Raw genomic sequence first — 22306 nt, forward strand, 5'->3', positions numbered from 1 at the left:
CTCAAAATGCTCTGTAAGTGATTATGTGTTTCTAATCTTAAATTAAAGCTGTGCTAGACAGATTTTTCCTTCCCCACTACCACCTGTCCCTGGCACTGCAAACTTAGCTGAAGCTGAGAAAACTAATGGAAATCTGGAAAAAAACGCCAGGCTTTCTTTTTCTTTTTTTCTTTTTTTCTTTTTTTTTTTTTTTTCGTGTTGCATGATACTGTATCCCACACATGCTTATGAAATGAGACTTACCAGCTCAGTATAAATTGAAAGAGCTTCAGGATTTTTATCTCTAATTTAGGCCTGCTTAATTAGTTTACCTTGGGAAAAACAATCTTTTCTTTTCCAAGTAAGTATTCAGCCCCTTCTGAATGTCTTCTAAGAGAATATTTGCTTCCTGAAATCTGTCTAACATCATGGGCTGTTCAGTTGCCACAAGCACCCTTGTGTCTTTCACCTTTATAAAAACACAGCAGAATTGATAAAAGTCACATTATGTTCATACATAAAAATTGTTATCATCAATCACTTATGTTTTAGGAGGATAAAAACTAGACAGACTTCTCTGTTGTGTGCCTTTATGTTATTAAATATGTATGTATTCTTTGATAGCTTTGCTTTTTAAACACTTTTACCAATTTCAACTTTATAGACAATAAAGCAACAATATTCACATGAATTAATTTTTTGGCATTTCCTTCTGTATCTCGGGCTTGCTACATTTTTTTTTTCATTCACATATAAGTTTTGTCAGAGTCACAGCACACGGTAATTATTTGGCCTGAGCTGTTAGACAGGTATCAGATTCTATTTTGTTATACCGATTATTTCAACATCTTTGTCACACAGTCATGTACTGTCAATGTTTTTCACAAAGATCTCAGCTCATACTGCCACTAAGTAACTTGTCTCTTATCCAATTTCTTAGTTGTATAGAACTGAACAGCATAACCAATGTCATTTACTATCCCCATAATTGGTAGGTCAGGTTGATGGTTGGACTTGATGACCTTGAACGTCTTTTCTAATCAAAATGATTCTATAACCTTATCCTGACACACTATCAGATCACTACATATTCACCAAAGTTTCTAACAACCATAGAATAGAATAGAACAGAACAGAAAAGTTGAATAGACCAAGATCATTGAGTCAATCTGCCTGACCACTTTGGGGCTAACCAACAGTTAAAGCATATTGTTAAGGGTATTATCCAAATGTCTCTTTTACACTGACAGACATGGGACATCAACCCCAAAGGTGGAAAGAAAGGGGGAAGGGAGGGGGGAGAAGGAGGAGAAAGGTAGAAAAGAAAATAAGCCATTTAGTTGCTCTAATAATCTCTGAGCCTTTAAAAGACGAATCTAAAATCCGACTATACAGTGAAGACTTCCTACCAGTGAATTCTGAAGCAGATCTTGAAAGCACAAATCATTCATCTTTCCACCTAATTATGATCATTTAACTGAAAAATGCCAGAAAAAAAAATGTATGAAAGTATATTTTTCTGCCTTTTTTTCTTTTTTTTCTTTTTTTTTTGTCTACAAAAGCCAGAAAAATTAGAATTAAAATGTTACTTGAGCTCTAATTTATCCTGCAATGTCCATCCTCTATGGAAATCTCAAAGTAGTAATGATGTGATCTGCCACTTTTATTGCAAGACTAGATTTTGGTAGGCTTTAGTAAAGGTTTTCCCACTCCACATTAGACCTTCTTGCGACTTAAATACAAATATCCAACTAAAAAAAAAAAGAGAGCTTGTACATCTTCATGACAGCAATCATTCTATTATCAGATATACCTAAAAATACATGCTTTATTGAATACAAGCACTTACCACTTGTGCCATAATGTCCTTCCAGTATGTATCCACAACCCCAAACTTTCTGCCCTCTTCAGGCATTTGAGCTATAATGTCTTCTGAACTAAAAATTGGTTCCAAATACAACCATGTTGCCTGACATTTTAACCAGCTGTCTAGAATGTCTTGCATTAAAGTCAGCTTCTCTTCCCAAGCCTGTATTGAAAATATTTAAGATGTATAAGCAACCATTTAAAACTGTAGATTGATTACAAGAGCGATAGTATAAAATCACAAGTTATTAACTTGCATTATTGCATTATTGGATTCCTATGTGTTTTTTGTTACAGGACTTTGGAAACATACCACTCTAACAGTTTCTCCTGTATTGTTACAGACTTACAGGAAAGAACCTCTTTAGAAAGGCCTAAACATTCAGGGACTGATGATGCACCACTAACTCATATCATAGTCCCACAAGTCCTATCAACATTACTTGTATGATGGATGACTTCTTTTTTAACAACAGTTCAGGAATGGATTCTGCATCTGTTTCTCTACAAACTAATTGATTAGACCGGATGATCTTGAAGGTCTTTTCCAACCTTAATGATTCTATGATGAACAATTCTGCAACTCAGGTCTGAAGGAATATGAGACTATAGAGTTCATGCTTCCAGCTTTCTTCAAGGTTATTCTCTTTACAGGAGTTGATTTGGCTGCTAATATCTACAGCTAGCAATCAAATGAAAGGATACTTTATACCTCAACAAAGCACATACACACACTTGCAAAATCTATGCCAAAGGAGCTAGAAACTTTTAAAGAATTTGTGCAAGATTGTTTTTCAGCAGCGAAGAAGTAAAGCCACATTTTTTTTTCTAGGAAAAAAAAAATCTCTTTGAAATGCTAGTTGTGTACTTTCTATCTGATCAGCAGTGAATAGATACCTTGACAAGGTAGCCAGCAGACTGAGTAAATGCCATTTTGCAGGCCTTTTATATAGTGGGTTCAATCTTTCCCCTCCATGCTGCTTTATGTATCGTGCCATTGCCAGAGGATTACAAATATAAAAACAAATGACAGACCTGTGTCTTATTAGACAACACAGTAGGATTTGTTTAAATTAACTGACCCACCCAACACAATGAACTAAAAAATAAATGCATATAATGACTAGATTAGCAAAGAAATTACATTTTCTTTAGCTCTAAAGCAAGCCTTGCATACCTTTGTCTGGAAACTTTAATCAAAGAGAAAAATACAAATGTGAGTTCCTTAGAAATGGTTAAAACCTATACAACATCCTATCATGCCAAAACACCTGAAAGGACTTACAGAAATAATATTACGAGAAACACAGAAGCTCAATGAAACCAGCTTTTCCTTACCCGGCATTCAGCTTCAATTGGTTTGATGAAGGGAGAGCCACACATTGTCTGAGTCTTAACAATGTGATCATCCAGTAAAAGCTGGATGTCATCAACTGCTGACAGGATGCTGTTGTTCTGTAAAGACATCATATTTTGCTAAGGTAAATAGCAGTTGCTTATTTCGCTGCTCTCCAACCTTACTCTCATTCAGCTTCCTGCTGCCCCCCCTTCTCCCCGAAGGCAGGAAAGTAGCAAGGCACTGACAAAGCCTGCAATATGTCTGAAGATACGAAATGATATCTCTCCCGTACATCTCTGTTTAAAAGGTCAAGAGATGGATGTTGTCAATAGGAAGCTAGCCAGAGATGCTAGTGACTTATAACAATCTTTTGCACAGTATGTGATTTCCTATATCTTCTGGGCAAGTTAACATTTCACCACTGTTCACTTTTCCATACAAAACTGCAGAAGCTCTCAGGCTCACAGATTTGTTAGGATTAATACGTTGAGATTCCAAGTTAACCACACACTAATAGTAATGGATACATTTGCCCAGGCTTTGGGGTATGATACCACAATGTATCAGCAGTACTTCCCTCTAATATTTCTGAACTGATGTTGAGGATCAAAGTAATTCATTTCAACAATGTGTATATGGATTTCATGTTTACTCACAGTATCCCTGTATTTCACCAGAGTGAACTGCATGTTGACCCACTCTGATTTCATTTTCTCTATTGATTTCTCTAAAGAATACTCCTTACTTGCGGCTGCTCCAATAGGTTCCAGCCTAAATTGGAATGAAACATGTATCTCAGAAATACTTTTGCAATGTAGCAGAAGGGAAGTGAAGCAAAGCTGACTACCTTTCCCTTTCATTTGGATATCTTCTTAGTAACACACACTCTTATTTCAGGAAATATTTATTCACTTTTGAGCTCACCAAGTTAGAAAAGTTAGTATTAATTTGGAGACAAATAAAGACAGAAAATTCCAAATGCAGAAATTAAGTGGTTTGGGAATATGATTCTGGGTTTTGTTGTCTTGGTTCCACAAGGACATCTGACAGTTCCATCTCTATCTTAATAAGATATAGCTGTGAAAACATGGAAGTTCTGAACAACACACACACACAAAAAAAAAAAACAACTAGAATTTTGTATCTTACATACGATACCATGATCATCTAAAAAAACTGAGAATAGAGTAAGCTTCTTACCGATCAATATATTTTGAGAGTCCAAATTCCAGCATATTTAGAAGAGTAGTAGTTTCATTGGGTTTGATCTCACATCCTACAATTTCACTGATCTGAAAATAAAGAAAAATCTATTATTGAGGTGGATGCTTCTAATAGACTTGGTAAACAGCAAGGAAAAAATGCTTAAAAAGTATTAGTGCAGCACCCCACTTTGCTTTTCTTCCATTAATTCAAAGAAGCTCATGCCTGTACCATTAAAAATTTCAAAACTGCTTTTATTAAGTGACAGGATACAGAATGATCTTACTGTGAAATACAGAACTATTACTAATATATGGAGTACTGCATTGAACTGTCAGTTTCTGAGGTAGGATACCTCCACAGTTAAAGCAGAGTTAAAATACCTGCTCCCAATGTCTATCCTTCATTCCACGATTGCAGGCAATTGACAGGACAGGAAGATGCTGTTTAAACTTATCAAGTTTGTATTTTGTACTTTCTGCTAAGCGTCTAGGCCCAGCCAAATCTGGAAAACTCTTACTGAGCTTGTACATAGTCCTCCACATATTTCCAGTTTCTTCAGTAATTTCATCAGCATTCAGTTTCTGGAGAGATCCTGAATACAGCAACATAAAAAAAAAAAAAATGCAGTGAGTAATTCAGCACAAGGGGATTATCAGGGTGGTTTATTTACAGGTATTTATAGTCACTCTCATTTAACTGGAAATCATTTATGTTACAAAAAAATCTTTATGCAAAATCCATGTCAACAATTTTATTTCACTGATTGATTTCACTGCTTCTCTCTTCAAAATTATTTTATCACAATAACTAAGCAACCTGTTCAGCTTCTACTTAACTAACTGAAAATGACACATTTCATCAATATCTCACCATTCATCCATTCCTCAGACTTGGTATGAAATTCATAGGCTGTTAACCAAAGTTGTTCAAAGGGTTGCTTGTTTGTGATTATAATTTGCAGTAAGGGAAATTGACTCTTATTCCGCTCAAGTAACTCCTCTTCTTTATTTATAGCCTTTAATGATAATAATAATAATAAAAAAATATTTCCATCAAAAATTCTTGCTACTGCTTTTTAATTTTTTACTAAGTAATATTGGATAGGATTTTTTTTTCACATGTCAAAGCCAGCCAGTTTTGTAGATTTAAGCCTGTGGCTTTTAGGTAAATAAGGTAACTGTGTTCTTGTAAATTACCTTAGTTATTTGTTGGTAGTTTTTACTACTCAAATAATTTTAAATATCTATTTTAAAAATAGACAATTTACCATAGCATTCAGTGATACCAAGTCTCACAAGCTACCAAGCCACTTTGAAACCTGGATGTAAGCTCCCCAGTCACACAGTCTTACGAGATTTTTTTCCACTTGTGATTATTTGTTTTTAGCTTGTATTACAGAAACATCTGGGGGCTCCAACGAGAACAGGATATTAATTGCTGCATCTAATATAAGATATTGTCTTCCCCCAAAAGAGCTTACAGCATAAACGAATGTGCAAAGATTTAGAGAAAAGTGTTGCCTTTTTCATTTCATAGGTACTAAAAGGAATCAGTGGCAAACACTATTTGAAATGCAAATACTCGATTCAGATTGAGTCCTACATCTGTTTTCACAATGCCATCAGAACTTTTGTAATACTTTTAATCATTCTATGTGAGTTGCAGACAGAGAAACTTGAAGATCCATATTTCAAGGTAATCTTTAACTTCATGTATTCACTCAGCTGTTCATGGTGTCATTTAAATTGTGTGGATACAAATCTCATTGTGAATATATATTAAGAAATTTCACCAACTTAATAACTTACTCTGTTCTACCCATTACAACTTATCAATGCTGTTAACTCAAACTAACTAGATACACTGGATGCCTTTAAATCAGTTCAAGGTTCTTGATATATAGGGATTGTAGCAATTTATCTAAATCCCAAACTGATTTATTTGGTCCTGTTTTCTCTTTTGAGCAGGTCTTAATTAACAGCTTGATTCTTAAGGCTCCATATATGCAGAAATCTCATCATCTCACTGTGATTTAGAACATTAAGTAAGCCTCACAATACCTGTGAGATCTCTCAAAGGTAACCATTCTCATTTCCCAACAGAGGCATAGCTAAGCAACTATTCAGCCAAGAACGACACAGCATATTGGTTAAAGAGCCCTGAGTAGAATCTAGGAATCTCAGCGTTCAGCTTCCTTCTAACATCTGAAAACTTATATTAATGCTTATAGGCAACTTCTGGAAATGATACATACAGTTGGAGAGCATTTGTTTCTAATTAGAGAACCATGAAAGAGGCTTAAATGCAGCTCAACTAGCACAAACCACAATTCAGGGAAAATACCACTTCCCTAATTGTTCTCCTAGTCAGCTCTGCCAGAAAAAAATGTTTTTCATGGATAGTATCCTGCTATTACCGACTGTTTAGAAATACTGAAATTCGCTATTTCAATTTAAAAAACTCCCTAAACATTTCCCCCCCAAAATATGCTTTTCAGCTCAGCATTAGTACTGTATATGGGGACAAGAAGATATTGGCCACTTGTTGGTGAATTTGGGAATCTTAAAGCCAGCTTGACAATATATGTCCAGAACCTGGAAAAAAACATTCATTCATCCAACACACTGTAACCCACTTTATACCTGCCAAAAATACTAACCTCAAGCTCTGCTACTGCATTATTTAGATTCTTATTTAACTCTTTAAATTTCTCAACATTGTTCTTCATTTCTTCTATGGTCATAATATCCCGCTTTTTGTAGCTTTCTACTTCTCTATTATAACCTTCAAGAGTTTCATCAAACTGAGAAATCCTGAGGTAAAGATAGGTAAAGTAATATGATGTTTTGTTTCATTCCTTTTCAGGTTTCGGTTATTTTATGAATTATAACAAGCACTGTGAAATGAAAACTGATCTCAGTGCTAGTGTAAACTAAGTAGAGATTCCAGTCAAAACCCATTAGTTATTAGTTACGTCAACCGTATACATGAAACAGCATTAAAATTCAAACTTCATTTTCAAATTCAGTTCACTTACATTTGCTACTTTTGCCACTTAAAGCAAATAAAAGAAGAGTGAAAACATTGTGAAAATGTTTAATGCCAAGCCAAGCGATATAACAGGACAGAATTAGGACTATTCTAGCAATATCTTTAATTTCTCCTTTAAGACCTATTTAAGTACAGGAATATTCTAATCTACCCTGATCAACCATATTTTTCTGTAATCTCCATAATACTGCAAACCAGGTTTCTCCCATACTTTCTCAGCCACTTTCCAAGTTTTACTGGTAAAAGAAATATCCTTTTACTGATGAGATATTTTCAGATATTTTATTTTCTTTAGAAATAGCCAGTGGAAGAAAATGTCCTAACACCATACCTCTCAAGCAACACCATCTCTATATGATTCCTCCTGCTATACAACTCATCTCTACTGTTATCAAACATTGTCTCAATCTTATTAGGCCAATGGAAAACCATGCTATTCAGGTGTATGTCATAACCTAAAAAGAAAAAAAAATAGATATCTTGAAGAAAATACCTATATAGCAATGGTCTAATAGAATGGTTGGTGTGAAGAGTAAGTAAAAAACCTAAAACTGTATTTAGGAACACGTGAGTTAGAAATAAGCTTTCCAAGAAGCTATGTATTTCAAGCTGCTAACAGAATTATCTTCACTGCAAAAAGAACTGCTTGCTGAAACAGATTAGACTCTAAAATCAAGTGAACAGCGTAAAATTCTCTGAATAAGACCTTAGTAGACAGAAATTGGTGAGAACAACTATTCCAGAACGTGTATTCTGTTAAACTATATTTGAGTCCAACTATATAAAGACACAGACCATTCCAAACTAAATATATAAAAAAATATCTAAACAAGGTGGATAAAAGTAACGTTTAAAACATTTAGTCCACAATGTGTAAATGCTGAATTATTCACAACAGCAATAGCATAATAATACATGATTATTATAATAATACATGATTATTATAATAATACAATACTACAATGAGCCAACATTTACATCTTCATATTTCTCTGTTCATCACACTCAGTTCATTACCCTTTGGCAAAATAAATGTTGCATGAAACCTCTGCTCAGCCTAAACCTTTATCACTTGGAACTAGCATACATTCTGCTTCTAGTTCCACCAGTAATTACACTTGGGAATTCCACTAGAATCCAATGAATGGCATTGAGCCATCTCTATTTCTTGCACTGAAAGTATGTTTCATCCTTCAGAAAAACAGAGAGAATGTATCAGGTGTTAGTTTCTTCAAAATATTGTTTGTGAAATATGACATCTGCTAAAAAAAAAATGTAAAGATGCTGATTGAATTTCTTAACATTGGCAAAAACATTCTAATAATTAGCCTGCTCCAAAATTAGTATTCCAATAAAACAAATTAATTACACTTCCATATATTGAAAAACTGTTGCTGGGCATTTCCAAACTACCATATGATTTCCCTCAAAATCCCTGCAGCAGTGGATAGAGTAGGCAGAAATATCTTTCACAAAGGACAGCCTACTGATTTCACACAGGGCAGACTACTTGATTTCATTATTATGACATGAAATAGTATTGGTTGAATCACTGCTTATTCTATGAAAATGTTTCAAAGTGTTCTCAGTACACAGTCTTTCATCAGCATTCTAGAAGATGCAACATCTATCCCGGTATCTATATATAAATACTTCCATGTGGAGACTTTCATAATCTGTAATTGAGACATACTAGTAAGATCAGCATAGTCCATGAGGAATTCCAGTCTGCGTGCTGCTTCAGAGACCTCCTGTCTCAGTTTAGATGCAGTAACTTTACTGGATTTCTTTAAGAATGCATCAAATTCTACTAGTTCCTCAGTGTTCAGAGGCAGCTCATTCAATCTCTTTGCAATTACGTTATATTCATCACAAATTCTACAACAAAAAGTAAACAGACACATCACTGGGATCATAAATGAAGTAGGATGCAAGATATTATTAATGAAGTTTGTCTTTTAAACAGCAAGTGTTCAGATGAATACACACAGCAGATGTGCATTTATAAAGGATGATATTTCACTCTGTACAATAATTTCTATTGTTCAACTATGTTTACAAGAACTGGTATATAATAAAGCAATCACTACACTGGTTCCAAATTACAATTAACAGAATATTAACAGTTTACTTCCCATAGGCTTAGAATTTCCTCTTTCAAGATCTGACTCGCTGCAGAAAGCAATGTTTGAATACAGTAAGCAAGAGCTCACTATCACCCCACAAAAATAAAATTAAGTGCATGGGATGAAACACAGTTATAAAGAGGAAAATTATTAAAGAATCACATTTATTTATTTATTTTGCGCATGGAAAAAACAGTATTTTCCTTCTTCATTAAAATGATAAAATTTCTTGTACCAGATTCCAGCTCAGTACTGTAAACATCTGTACAGACAGCAGGCATGTGAACAGCAACCACACACAAATAGGTTGATTTAAACCAGCACAAGCATTCAAAATCTTAGGTGTTGAGCATAAGCTTGTTGCCTAGATTCCCTCCCCAGTAAGCGCCCAGAGGCGCTGCTAAAGAGCAGTTCATCTCCACTTGGAGGTACTTTGCAGATGAGTTGAATTTCCCCCCCTCTTTTTTTTTCTTTTTACAATGGTTATTGTTCTTTCCATTCACTGTGAAAGAATTAATTATGTGCCACTGTGTTTTTTGTTTGTTTGCTTTTAATTTACAGAGCCATGATTATCCCATTACACTGGAGCCAAATTATAGCCTTAGTTTTGTTCTTTTATTTTTTACTTAAAATTTCCATGATATGAAATCAGAACTAGTACTTCCCTAACAAAATAAATAAATAAATCAGAGACAAAACAAAAATTTAGCTCCATAGTACATTCTTCATGTTGCTTTAGCTGGACGCCAGCAGGGAAAGCAAGGACCTCAACTCAAATCTTTGGATTTCAGTCAAGGAGGAAAGAACAACACCCTATTTTCAGTCTAAACTTTAAGTACACCCTATACAGACTAAGTTATGTGTTTATTTACAAGTATTTCTATATCTGTTGATTTTAAATACTGGTTTGGTTTCCTTACACGTGTCTGGCCAACACTGGTAGAAAAGCCTGTAGATGAATAAAGTTATCTCAGACACAGATATACAATATTAGTCCACGCAGACAGCAACAATCATGCACGACAACAACATGTACCTTTTATTTGACTCTCTGTTTTCCATCACCTCAAATTCAGTTAATCTATCCTTAAGATTTTGAGTCCGAATGCAAAGTTCCTCATTCAGTTGTACAGCATCCAGACAGAACATGGCCAGGGGGACAGTGACATGCATAGACATAATCTCTCTTTTCAGTTTTGTTAAGCTGTCAATCTTCTACAAATGGAAAAGAAAAAAATCTGATGTTTTTCCTTAAACTTTATAGATGAAACAACTAATTAATTCCCATCCAGCAAGTGGATAATATATTCCAAGCAGAAGAAGGGACAACATTTTTTTTCTTTTTATTTATTTTCAGAGCTCAGTTATTGCCAACAGATTTCAGGGCTGAAAGCCTTGCATCATAAAATGCCATATTAAGAAACACCATAAGTTGCTTAAAGAAGTATTCAGCCAGAAGCTAGCTCAGGAATACAGCAAACAAAGTAGACAGGGCTAAGGACAAGACAATCAAAAGACCGGTAAGATTCAGATTCACCAAATACTCTGGGCAGTCTTCCACTGGCTATTTCACTCAACAAAACCCACAGAAGAAGGCCATAGAGAAACCTTCTCCACTGCTACTGCAGCCTTACAGTAAGGGGCTATGTAAGGTGCAATGGATTCCCTAGTGTTCCCAAGTGCAAACATAGCCATTCAAATGGAAATTCTTTAGAACAGCAATATACTACAAAGTCAAGCGTGATGTGTTAGCTGCTGGATGAACATGTAAGCAGTTGTCAGTTACATCTTACCTCTGCCAAAGCTCTTAAAGAATGATCTTCTTTCAAGAAATCTGTAACATCTTGCTGTGCATTGTTGTTCAAAAGATTGCTGTATTTCTTGTACACGTTTAAATACCTTAAATACAGATCACAAAAACAAACACAAGATCCCAATGTGAAGATTCTCTATAATAAGAAACAAATCAGCTCAAACTGTTTAATGTTTGAGCTGAAGAGATAATGTTATGAATCTGAGGACTTGGATGGGCAACAGAGCCAACAGAAAAAACTTACTTCTGTGGACCAAGTATGTTGCTCTCAAAGATCATTTCAAGCTTGTTCACATAATCTGAAAACAACAATTCATCTGGTTTGACCGTACGGAGAGTGAGATCATCTCTTTTTAATTGTGGAAAGAGAATTTTTTCTACCTGAAGGAAATCATTGCAAATAATGTGATAGCATGTACAACAGAGGAAATAAGATATTGTATTACCCATTCACCATCCACTTCAAAAAATGTATAATTTAGTAAACACAAGCCTGGGCCTTCAATTCTATGGAGTTTAAGCACTTTGAATGCTTAAGCCAGTACATATATGCAAAAAATCTATACAGAGGCACTGATATTTACATTAAAAGTGCCAAGATAGGTATTCAACTAAAGGACCGATAACCTCTCTTGGACCCCATGTTTGTACGTAAGTGGGCTGTTCCTCACATTTTAAGTAGAAACATTTAAGTATCCCAATGGGTGCTGCACAATGGAACAAACACAACTCATCCAAGTAGACAAAGTATTTCTATTGTAGGAAAAAACAAACAAACAAACAAAACCCACAAACTATAAGAAAAACTGTAGCAACAAAGGTAGTAATAATCTCTGAACAAATTTTCACTTAGTTACATATGCAGTTTGTTTGTGAAAACTATACACACACACACACTGAAAAAAAATCAGACCTGGACTTTAAAACTTGAATCAGAAAAATAACAATTCCTATGCTATCTTCTATAATCACAAAATTTCACATGGTTCCTGATATGTGACCCACATCTTTATGCTGTATATGGCAGTTTTCTGCCTCATTTTTATATCACAGACAATTTTTATTCACATTGTATTTTGCACGCAGCTTTAATTTATCTAGTACCTTTGGAAGTTCCTCTGCGCTTCGTAGGATCTCCCTGAAGCAATGACTGATCAAATCCCAACATTCTTTCAAAGATGGCTCAAAGACAATCTTGGGTTCTTCCACATTGAGTTTGACTATTAGCATTTGAGGTACAAAGAACTTCATGTCTTGATATGGTTCTGTAAAATCACTCCCATCCTTAGGGAAAAAGAGTTAAAATTGGACATGTTAAATAAACTTTCTATAAATATAATAATTAAAAAATATTCACATTCCCCCCACTTTTAACTGTACAGCATCAACGGGATTTTCTTCTGCGATTCTTGTTCATAACACTGATGCTCCAATATATAAAATTTTGAAGGGCCAACTCTTAAATGAATCTATAAGATCTGGAATTAGGAAACTGGATCTAAGCCTAATTGCCTCAGTTTTTACTGAACTAACAGAAGTAAAGCACTAATTATCATACAGAACCAAAACTCAAAGAAAAAAAAATCTATAATGCTATCAGAACTAAAATCCAGTATCAAATACAAGACCTTGTTGTTGTTTTGCTTTTGTTTGTTTTAATTGTCTTGTATGGTTAAAAAGAACTATATGACCCCCAAATTACTTTTACAGTAACTGAGTCCTAATCCATGACTAGGCTCATAATGTAGATGCTATAATGATTTCAAACAAACAAAAAAGCAGCAGCAGCAGCACCATCATCCAGATGCAAGGTGAGGCCTATCGTAAATTTGACAACATAGTGTACCACGTTGTCAGGTTGGATAGGGCTTTGAGCAACCTGGTCTAGTTGTAGGTGTCCCTGCCCATGGCAGGGGCATTGGAATTAGATTATCTTTAAGGCCCCTTCCAACCCAAACAACCCTATGATTTTATGATTGTATGTGTGATCCTCTGGCTGCAATGCCAGACACATTCATTCTGTTTAAATAGGTTTCATGTTGTCTTGCCATGGTAGATCCTGTGTGATCTGAAACTTAAAGAACTCATGTCCACTAAGAAGCAACCAGTGATTAAAACTTTAACAATCTAGTGTTTATTTTCACAATTGAATGCGTTACTTGAAATAATACAGGGCACTCATCTGGCATAGATGGGGACACCACATACATAAATTATCTCTGCAAAGGATTACGGGTATGACTATGCACACTTTTTACTTCAAGGAATATTTGTGTGCTTTCAGAACAAAATACTTCAGTGTTTTGCCAGGTTAAGGCCAAAACAGATAAAACTGAAAATTAATATTAAGAAATCTACTTCCATTCAAGACAGTTGTAAACCCTTACAACTGCTAATTATAAGCTTTGGCCTGCAAAAGGATTATTTGAGTAAGCAGTTCTTGACCACTCAAAAAAATCCACTTAGTAGGCAGAATAGTTTGAAGGGTGCAGACATATTTTATTAAGGCAAGATCTAGAATATTTTAGCCTTCAAAGAGCATTACATTTTATAGCTGTATGAATTATTGTCTCTATGTAACACGGAAAACTATATGCATAGATACACCTCACAGCATATACCTTGTAGATCATAAAAAATGCAAGAAGATCTTCCAAGGAGTTAACAACCATCCCACGTAGTTGTAATGACATTAGAGTTGCCACTGAACTAAAATAGCTTTCAATTGGCTGAGGTGAGTCATAGTCATTTTGAGGAGCAAAATGGATCCATTTCCTTTTCTCATCAAGAAAGATAGATGCACAAGTTGGGATCCACCTGAAAGAAAGCAATACACACAAAGTTTTTAAAAGCTTGTTAGTCTTACCTTGCTCCTTGCAATGAATTCTAAGCTCAGAAATTACCCAAAGAATGATCAAAATCTGAAAAGCAACCAAAGAACTGTTAACTAGATGTCATACTAAAACTGTATCTACCAGAACTTGGAGAAAACATAATTTTTTAAGTTAAGGGTACTTGTTTTCATGGGCCCCTAGTATTAGTTTAAATGAATATGAATAGATGAAACAGTAATGACAAATGATTACCATTAAGTGGGAACCTTGAGACTGGAAAAGATAACAAGTGGCAGAATAATGCCCCCTACTGTCATGGGCTATTACCTCATAGAATTTCTTTCTTATATTAATTTATTTCCATAATGAAAAAAGTTGGGTTTCTTGTCACAAGTTCTGTAGATGAATGGCTGATTTAGCCTCCCTTCCTCTCATGGTTCTTATTTCCAATCTGTCTGTACGTGTAGTCAGTTTATTCCCATTTGCTCTTGTGCAAGCACTCTTGCAGTTAGTTCCAAAAGCTCTTTCAGGATCCAGATGTTTTTCCCTATAGTTTATTGATCCCTTTGCTTTGGCAGCCTTTTTGTTGGGACTAGCATCATCTTAGTCTAAGATCTGTTTAAAAAAGCTCTCCAGTTTCTCCCTATTTTTTAAAATATGTGTGTATATATATATTAGTTAATATAAAAATATTAAAGTATAATAAACAGGAACTCTAGAGGCTCTGGGATCCATAGGATAGAATTTATTAGGTATCGACATAAGCCATTCAACATATTTTCTGAAAATCCTTTGAAATGGACAGGGCTTAACAAGAATTTTCAGTGAACTGAAGCTAGAACCAGTCCGTAAAAGGAAGTGTATCCATTCACAGCCAGCTCCCCTTTCACACTCCTCTGTAAACAGCATGAAGCCAAAGAGAAAATACTTCTTTCATGTATCAGAAAGGCCTCAGGATGCAGGTGGTCTCCTTTAAAACTAAGAGAATATTCCACTCAAACAGTATGGTTCTGGATCTGTATGGGAATGGCTGTCTGCTGCTGCAGTCAGAGAGAATTTTGTGCTCTGTTTTACCTAGATGAGGATCTGTAACATATACCTAAAAAACTTTATTTTGCAACTGAAGTCCATATAAATGGAAACCGAAATGTAATCATGTCCTCACGTTAATGAAGTTAGGATTTGAACACTTCTATGTACAAATTAATTTATTTGTTTCTCATGTTAGAGGGCAAAATCTTAAATGTGCAGTTCTTGTCATAAATCAGACCCTAAAATACTCTATTTATCTACTGTTACTACAGTTGGCACTGACTTGTTCTGAAGAATTTCTCGAGCTTCCACACAGTGTCTTTGAATGACATCCACAAATTCTGTAGGCAGCAGTGGTAGGTCTCCACAAAGCATTTCTTCAGTGCGGACAAACCTTAGATAACTATATCTATGGAAAGTAAAGCAAACAGGAGATACATTAAGGACCTCTGTTTAAAATTAAACAAACAAATAAAAACAAAAAACTATTATGAAATACAGTTAGAAAGTCTTGTAGGTATTATATATATGTATATGTTGGAAGAACCGTATGTACTAATAATATTTTCCATCGATGCATGTCTTGTCACTGCTAAGTTGTCCAGCAAGTCCATTTCTAATATTTTTTCTTTGCTTGATTAATTGTTTTTTGCTATTAGCAAATGTAAAGGGCTTCATAAATTTAATTTTGTATTTGTCAGATTTCAAATTGTGTTATTTTTTTCTAAAACAGTCAGAGTACTTGCTTGTCTATTCTGGCTACCCTGAGAAGGAGATCTTTTTTTTTTTTTTTTTTTTTTTAATTTCATCAACATGGCATATATTACTGTCTGAAACAAACAAGAGCTTAAATTACTTCAAATGCTATTTAAATGCAAAAACAAACAAACAAAAAAACAGTGCTAAGGATTAGTAACTACCATATTAACTTCACAAGAAAAAAATGCCTCAGTTTTCCAAAGTCCCCAGTAAAACTTCCAACTACAAACATTTGAAAGGGACTCAGTTTAAAGAGATGTGAATGCTTTTCTTTTGTTAACTTCAGGAATGAAGATGAGAATTCTGAACTACTATTTAATTGAGCATGGACTCAATTTAGGGATAACATCTTTTAACAAAGGGGATGACCTTTTCATAGCACTAAGTCCACATTCTTCACTGCGGACATGTACAACATTCACACTTGTATTTACAGTCTGCAAGTGAAGATGGCTGAGATTGCTGAAGACTGAGAAAAAAAAAAATCTTCAGAAAAGAGAACAGGTTTTGTAATTTTCTTTCTACTGCCCCCACCAGAACCTCAGCAGCATATGTAGACAAGTCAGCAGATGCACTCTAATCGAGCCATTAAATGAGAACATTCCCAGTTTAATTGTGATCCTATGAACAAGACTTCTTACTCAGAAAGCCAAAGCTGTTGCAAAGTGTACATCAGTGGATTCACTGTGAATAGACTATTTTCATTCCAGCTTTTTGCTTCTTCATAAGAGCTGTGCCACGGGACTGGTGCACGGATAACTCTCTGGGGAAAAGGGCGTGGTGTACTTCTAATTAGAAGTCTCTCTCTCTCAGCTGGATCCATCAAGATGTAATCAACTAGAACAAATCATACATACATCCTGGTGAGATTGCGTCATACCCACATATGAGAACACAGTATCTCCACAGCTTATAAACTCATGGAGTTCTCTACATTTAAAACTTGTTTTTAGGAGTACTTTTTTTTTTTTAAAGTACAGCACAATAATCAAATTACCAACTTAACTATGAAGTATTTTCAAAAAAAAAGAAAATAAGGATTGTTTCTGGTTCTAAAAAGAACCAGAGAGACAGGAGAAAGAGCTTTTCATCCTATCTTACCAAGACATCTACTTAACGCTTCAACACGTTGTCTGTTAACTGGGGATAGAAATACCTTCATTTAAAGCACGATTTTTAGAAAGCTTCTTAAACATTTGTGAAACACAGAAATGTTAATATAACAGAAATCATCCGTTGCATCTAGGAAACATGATATTCAAAAGTCTGATCTATATTATCTGACCCGAAAGGAACTCTCCACTGGCACTAAGAACAAAATGGAGATTTGCTCTTAAAGTGCAGTAAGTGTTTACATATTCTGAATTGCTAAGAGATTATGAGTCTTACCAATAGCTTTCATGAGGCTGATTAGATAGTCTGCCTTAATCTCCTCTTTTAAACAAACAAGTGAATTCTCCAGGTATGGATTAGCAAGAAGATGAGCTGGAATTTGTTTTAAAATCACATTCATTACTTCCTTATCCTGAGGTGCCAGCATGTCTTCCTGTACTCCATTATGTATGTAGTAACAGTACCGCTACAAAATAATGTATAAAATATTACACTTATTGTAGGACGTTTCTGACAAATAATGAATTACTAAGAAATATTTTTGGCTCTTCTATTACTTGAACCTTTTCTGCAATCAAAAGGTGCTTGAATATCACAGATTTTGGCTATGTCTATCTCCCAGTTCTTTTTAAAGCACTGTTAATGCCTGACATTTTTACAATACTTGCACTTTTTGATGTAAGCATATATTAAATTAAGTGCAGCATATTAAATTACTGATCTCTGAAGTACAAGCCAACAATGTGAGAGGTTAAGAATTTGGAAAGATAGTTTTACTTGCAAACCCTTTGGACAAGAAGCACACCAAGGAGCCAGGAAGAGAAACAAATAGGAAAGGAAATAAAATTTAACAGCAGGTTGCTAAATATTCATATTTACATCTTCCTAACCTCCTGCACTGCATTCTCTTCTCAACTGCTTTTAAGTAAAGAGGTTATAGACATATCACTGATGATTATTGCTGCTGCTTTTCTCAACCATAAAACGAAAAGTAAATACCTCTATATCATTACTTGAAGGTGAATTTTCTTTCTTATTTATCTCCTCCTCATGTAAGTGCATGATAACAAATTGTTCTTCTGGAGTCAATGGTTGGTTGTCTGTATAATGTATAACATGTAATTCTGGCATACGAGCAGGTACACACAGTGAGATGAGATCCAAACTGTTCAACAATGTCGGTGTACTTCTGAAACAAAAGACTACATGTGACTAAAGAAGATGTAACTGATTCTTAAATTAACATGGACAAATGATAAGCTACTGCACTGAGGACAAGTATGGCCTATGATGAAGTATTCAATTACTCAGTAAAATTGTGTAACATACGATATTACTTTAACAGAGGAAATACAATCTATCATTTTAATATCATATAACAATAAACTTTCCTATTGTACAATATCACTGAGATATGCAAGATTTTATAAGCAATTCTATCAGTGCCAGATCTACTTTTATTATTATGTAGGTTGCCCATGATCTTACCTATTTTCAGGTGATTATCCTTCCAAAATCTTAACAATCTGAGCCAAAAGTTTAAATTGGCTCATTTGCATACATGTTGTACTGCAGATTTCACTCTCAGGTTATATGCTATTTTCTATAAATCTTTTGTCTACACTGCTCAGGATATGCAACAATCAGCCAACAGTCACTCCGTACTTGATTTATTCCACATAATCCCATCCATAGTTGAAAAGAATTTAAGTTTCCATTTTGTCATTTTAATGGTACAGATCACCATATTATCTTAACGTGGAACAAGATAGTTACTGTCATAGCACTTCCAGTCATCATAGAAGAGTGACCAATTTATCAAAACCCCAGGAGAATTACAGAGCATTTAAACACTCACAGAACAACTGAGTTGCATCTCCATTAACTAAACTCTGGGTTCTCAAGTCACTCATTGTAAAAGGAAGACCTTGTTAGCATGCCTAAGACTGAAATTTGCCCTGCCACAAAGAAGCAGTGAAAGCTACTCATTTAGAACACAATTTTAGTAGTGATGCTGAACATAGCATCCAAGTCAAAAGAAAAATTAAAGCACAAATCAAATAGCTAGAATAACTAATATTTTGTATCTTTATACTATTATAGAACATTACCTAGCAGAATCACATTGACTTCTCTGTGCAACTTTGAGTCTCTTCCTGGAAGGTGAAAAATCTTTTGAAGCTTTAAGTGCCAGTTAAGAAAATCACATAAAGGAATATTTTTCAAATAAGTTATTATTTTAGATCGGTAAAACAAAAACAAACAAACAAACAAACAAAACAAAACAAAAAAAAACACTAAATCAATTCCATCAGGTAATGAAATGCCAGACAAATGCAATATCACAAAGAAATCCTTGGTTCTGACTAAGGATTTAGCAAGACAGTAAAACCACATGTTAAAGAATCTTGCTGAGTCTGAAACTAAAAACTAGGTTCAGGAAAGCATTCAGCTCACACTTCTGACTTCAGTGCTTACATATGTCTCTGAACAAACCATGTTTTCTGCCCTGTGACCTCCTATTTTGAATTTAAAAGCAGTTCAATACAATGTATAGTTCCACAGAATATATTGCACAGGAAAAATCTGAGAAGTACAAATTATTACCATGTGTACAAATAAACAGGTCTTTTAAAAAAAATAATACATTATGAATATTTTCCAAGACACATACCATGACCTGCTTCCCACATCCCACTCATGTACTATAGAAGTACAATGTGTAGAAGAATCAGGTGTATAATTAAGAAACCATTTTTACCTAGTGAACAAAATCAAACCCTTCTTAAATGATGTACAAGGGAAATAAGCAGATATTGGATCTATTATGTGTCATCTATCTGAGGGGAAAAAAAACAGTTTCTAACACTTGAGAGAAGCAAAGCAACAATGTAGGATGAGTCTATTTACAGACCAATGTTATGTAGAAAGCAATAGTGTACAGATGTCTTCCCTTGATACAGAGGACATGTAATTAGATAATAATGAAATAAAGTTAATGAATAACTTAGTTCTAGAATTTGAAGACTAATTGATGGAGTTAATTTGACACCTGCAACTGGTAAGATATTTAAAAACCTGAACAATCTTTTCATAGAATGTTTGTTCGGTAAACTTAAATAGTAAGAGTATTACAGCTCTTGATGTCCTTATTTGCATTATATCACATCATCATATCAAATCAACAGCATAATATCTCATATCATAGGACTTACATGTGCGTACACATTTTGCTAACAAACTTCTACTGCATGGTTTAGACATAAGAAGTGTATTAAGTAACATTACTTGGAGTTGATCCTCACAGGAACATTTTGATGCCTGTCTCCCATTTTATTATGCTATGCAAGGCTCATGAATATGAACATTAGAGGTGTACATGTTGAATGTGTTTCCGTATTTTGCTGCTGGTACCAATTTTTACTTCTAACTACAATCAGAGCTTGCATCTTTTTCGCTTTCTGCTTTGCAAACAATTCCCTCCTAATAATTGTGTGTGATTATTTGGGAGGATGAATCTAACAAATTTATTAGGCCTTACCTTTACTAAAATGAATGCATGCTTTTGGCAATTTGTCTATATTGACTGTCAGGTAATACGCTTGGAAGAATTTATTAGGGAAGAGTGATTTTGCTAGATGATGCTTTAAGTTATGTACAGAACAAGTAAGGCTAAACCTATGAACATGTTCAAATGTGGATACACAGTGAGGCAGTTTTCCACTCTGCTGAACCCAGTGATGTCCTCGTCATTGATGAGGATGTTAACTTGTGAAGATTCTTCAGTTTTAAATCCCGTGCAGTAGGAGTATAATTATTAGCTATGGAGTCACTTGGGCTTCGGTAGTGACTCTGTTCTTTGAATGGAGCTGCCAAAGTCCATGAGGCTTGTTGCATCAAACGAGGATAACATCGTCTTTTAAGGACAAACTGCAATGGGAGAAAAAAAAGAAGCCATAGTTGTACATAGCACAATGTTTTTAGGTCTTCTCAGAGCTACAAATATCACCATAAAGATGAAATCTACAAGTCTGAGTCAGAGTCATTTGACCACCAATTTCTTTTTAGATCCCAATGCTCCACATACATCTAAGAAATAATTTATGTAAGTCTTTTGTGGGAGTACTCATGCTTTTTTTTTTTTTTTAATAAAACAGAGGAAAGCGCTAGTACATTATCTGGTACTCACTACTTCCTCACATCTCCCTCTTGCTTCTTTTCTTCACCATACATTTGGTTAAAATCAGAAAACTTGTTATTCCTCAAGCCTTTGTTAATCATACATCTACACTCGATCCTTGTAATAGTTGAACAATAATACAAATTAGCAAATTCTTCTCTCATCTTTCTCTCTCTCCCACGTCAATTTGTAACATATTTCTTCTGTCTACTCATTCCATGTTTCCTCTCAGGTGAATTAGTATCTATCGATTGGCTCTTTATCAGCCCTGAGATCTAAACTTTAATGAGGAAGCTCGCAGGCATAAGGGATGTGGGATAGAAAAGTATGTTTTTTTAATGAAGATACCCTAAGAGAGAAAATGCATGTAAGATAGAATAATGAATGTAATTCACATCATGGTGCCTAAAGCTCTTATTTTAAATTCATATTTAGCTTCTGTATTACATCGGGTTTAATGATTTTTTTTTACTTAGTTGGAATAACATTATTATCACACTATTGCTGCAACCATATTCCTTAAAGTAGCTTCTGAAAGTTCACAGGATCATTTCAGTTCCATTTCTTCCATTGCACACACTAGACAGTTGAGTAGGTCCCTGAATTACAGTTTTGCATTATTGAACTCATACAAGAATTGAAAATAGTTTGGAGATTTGGAGATCTGAGAAAAGTCACTGGCTATCTATAGGAATTGCTGAATTGAGTATAAACTCTGAATTCTCAGCTCTTCTCCTAATTAGGTCTGCTTTCAAAACTACATTCTTTCTTTCCCACTACGTAGAACAACTTTCTGCATGCAAAGCCTTCTTACGTGACAAAAATTTCGGTGGCTAAATCAGCTTGTGTTGTATTTCAACCTTGACATTTCCCCAGAAAGTTTAATTGAATTTTTCATGACAATAAAAGATTTTAATGCAACATTTCGTTAAGTAATTTTCACTTTTAAAAAACATACATTTTCAGTTAAAGATACTTAATCTCAAATAAAGACCAATATAAGACATT

General features: G+C 34.6%; 1 protein-coding gene across 3 annotated transcripts in view; it reads right to left on the bottom strand.

Annotated features, from left to right (window-relative positions):
- DNAH3 (dynein axonemal heavy chain 3) overlaps positions 1-22306 on the bottom strand; it is a 64329-nt gene that overhangs the window by 36946 nt on the left and 5077 nt on the right. For 2 of the 3 annotated variants that reach the window (XM_068699281.1, XM_068699282.1), the window contains exons 5-25: positions 20823-21048; positions 19230-19299; positions 18118-18307; positions 17395-17584; positions 16647-16842; positions 15530-15655; positions 14002-14197; positions 12485-12664; positions 11625-11761; positions 11361-11466; positions 10604-10782; positions 9135-9319; positions 7773-7896; positions 7050-7203; positions 5261-5405; positions 4771-4982; positions 4385-4476; positions 3841-3955; positions 3184-3300; positions 1829-2008; positions 312-448 (exon numbers count right to left, since the gene is read on the bottom strand). In XM_068699281.1, the coding sequence (XP_068555382.1) occupies positions 312-448; positions 1829-2008; positions 3184-3300; positions 3841-3955; positions 4385-4476; positions 4771-4982; positions 5261-5405; positions 7050-7203; positions 7773-7896; positions 9135-9319; positions 10604-10782; positions 11361-11466; positions 11625-11761; positions 12485-12664; positions 14002-14197; positions 15530-15655; positions 16647-16842; positions 17395-17584; positions 18118-18307; positions 19230-19299; positions 20823-21048 (3257 nt within the window). The remainder of the gene's footprint in view (positions 1-311; positions 449-1828; positions 2009-3183; positions 3301-3840; positions 3956-4384; positions 4477-4770; positions 4983-5260; positions 5406-7049; positions 7204-7772; positions 7897-9134; positions 9320-10603; positions 10783-11360; positions 11467-11624; positions 11762-12484; positions 12665-14001; positions 14198-15529; positions 15656-16646; positions 16843-17394; positions 17585-18117; positions 18308-19229; positions 19300-20822; positions 21049-22306) is intronic. The other variant, XM_068699283.1, reaches the window with a different exon arrangement.

The sequence above is a fragment of the Anas acuta genome, chromosome 15, assembly GCF_963932015.1.
Source record: "Anas acuta chromosome 15, bAnaAcu1.1, whole genome shotgun sequence".
NCBI classification, from domain to species: domain Eukaryota; kingdom Metazoa; phylum Chordata; class Aves; order Anseriformes; family Anatidae; genus Anas; species Anas acuta.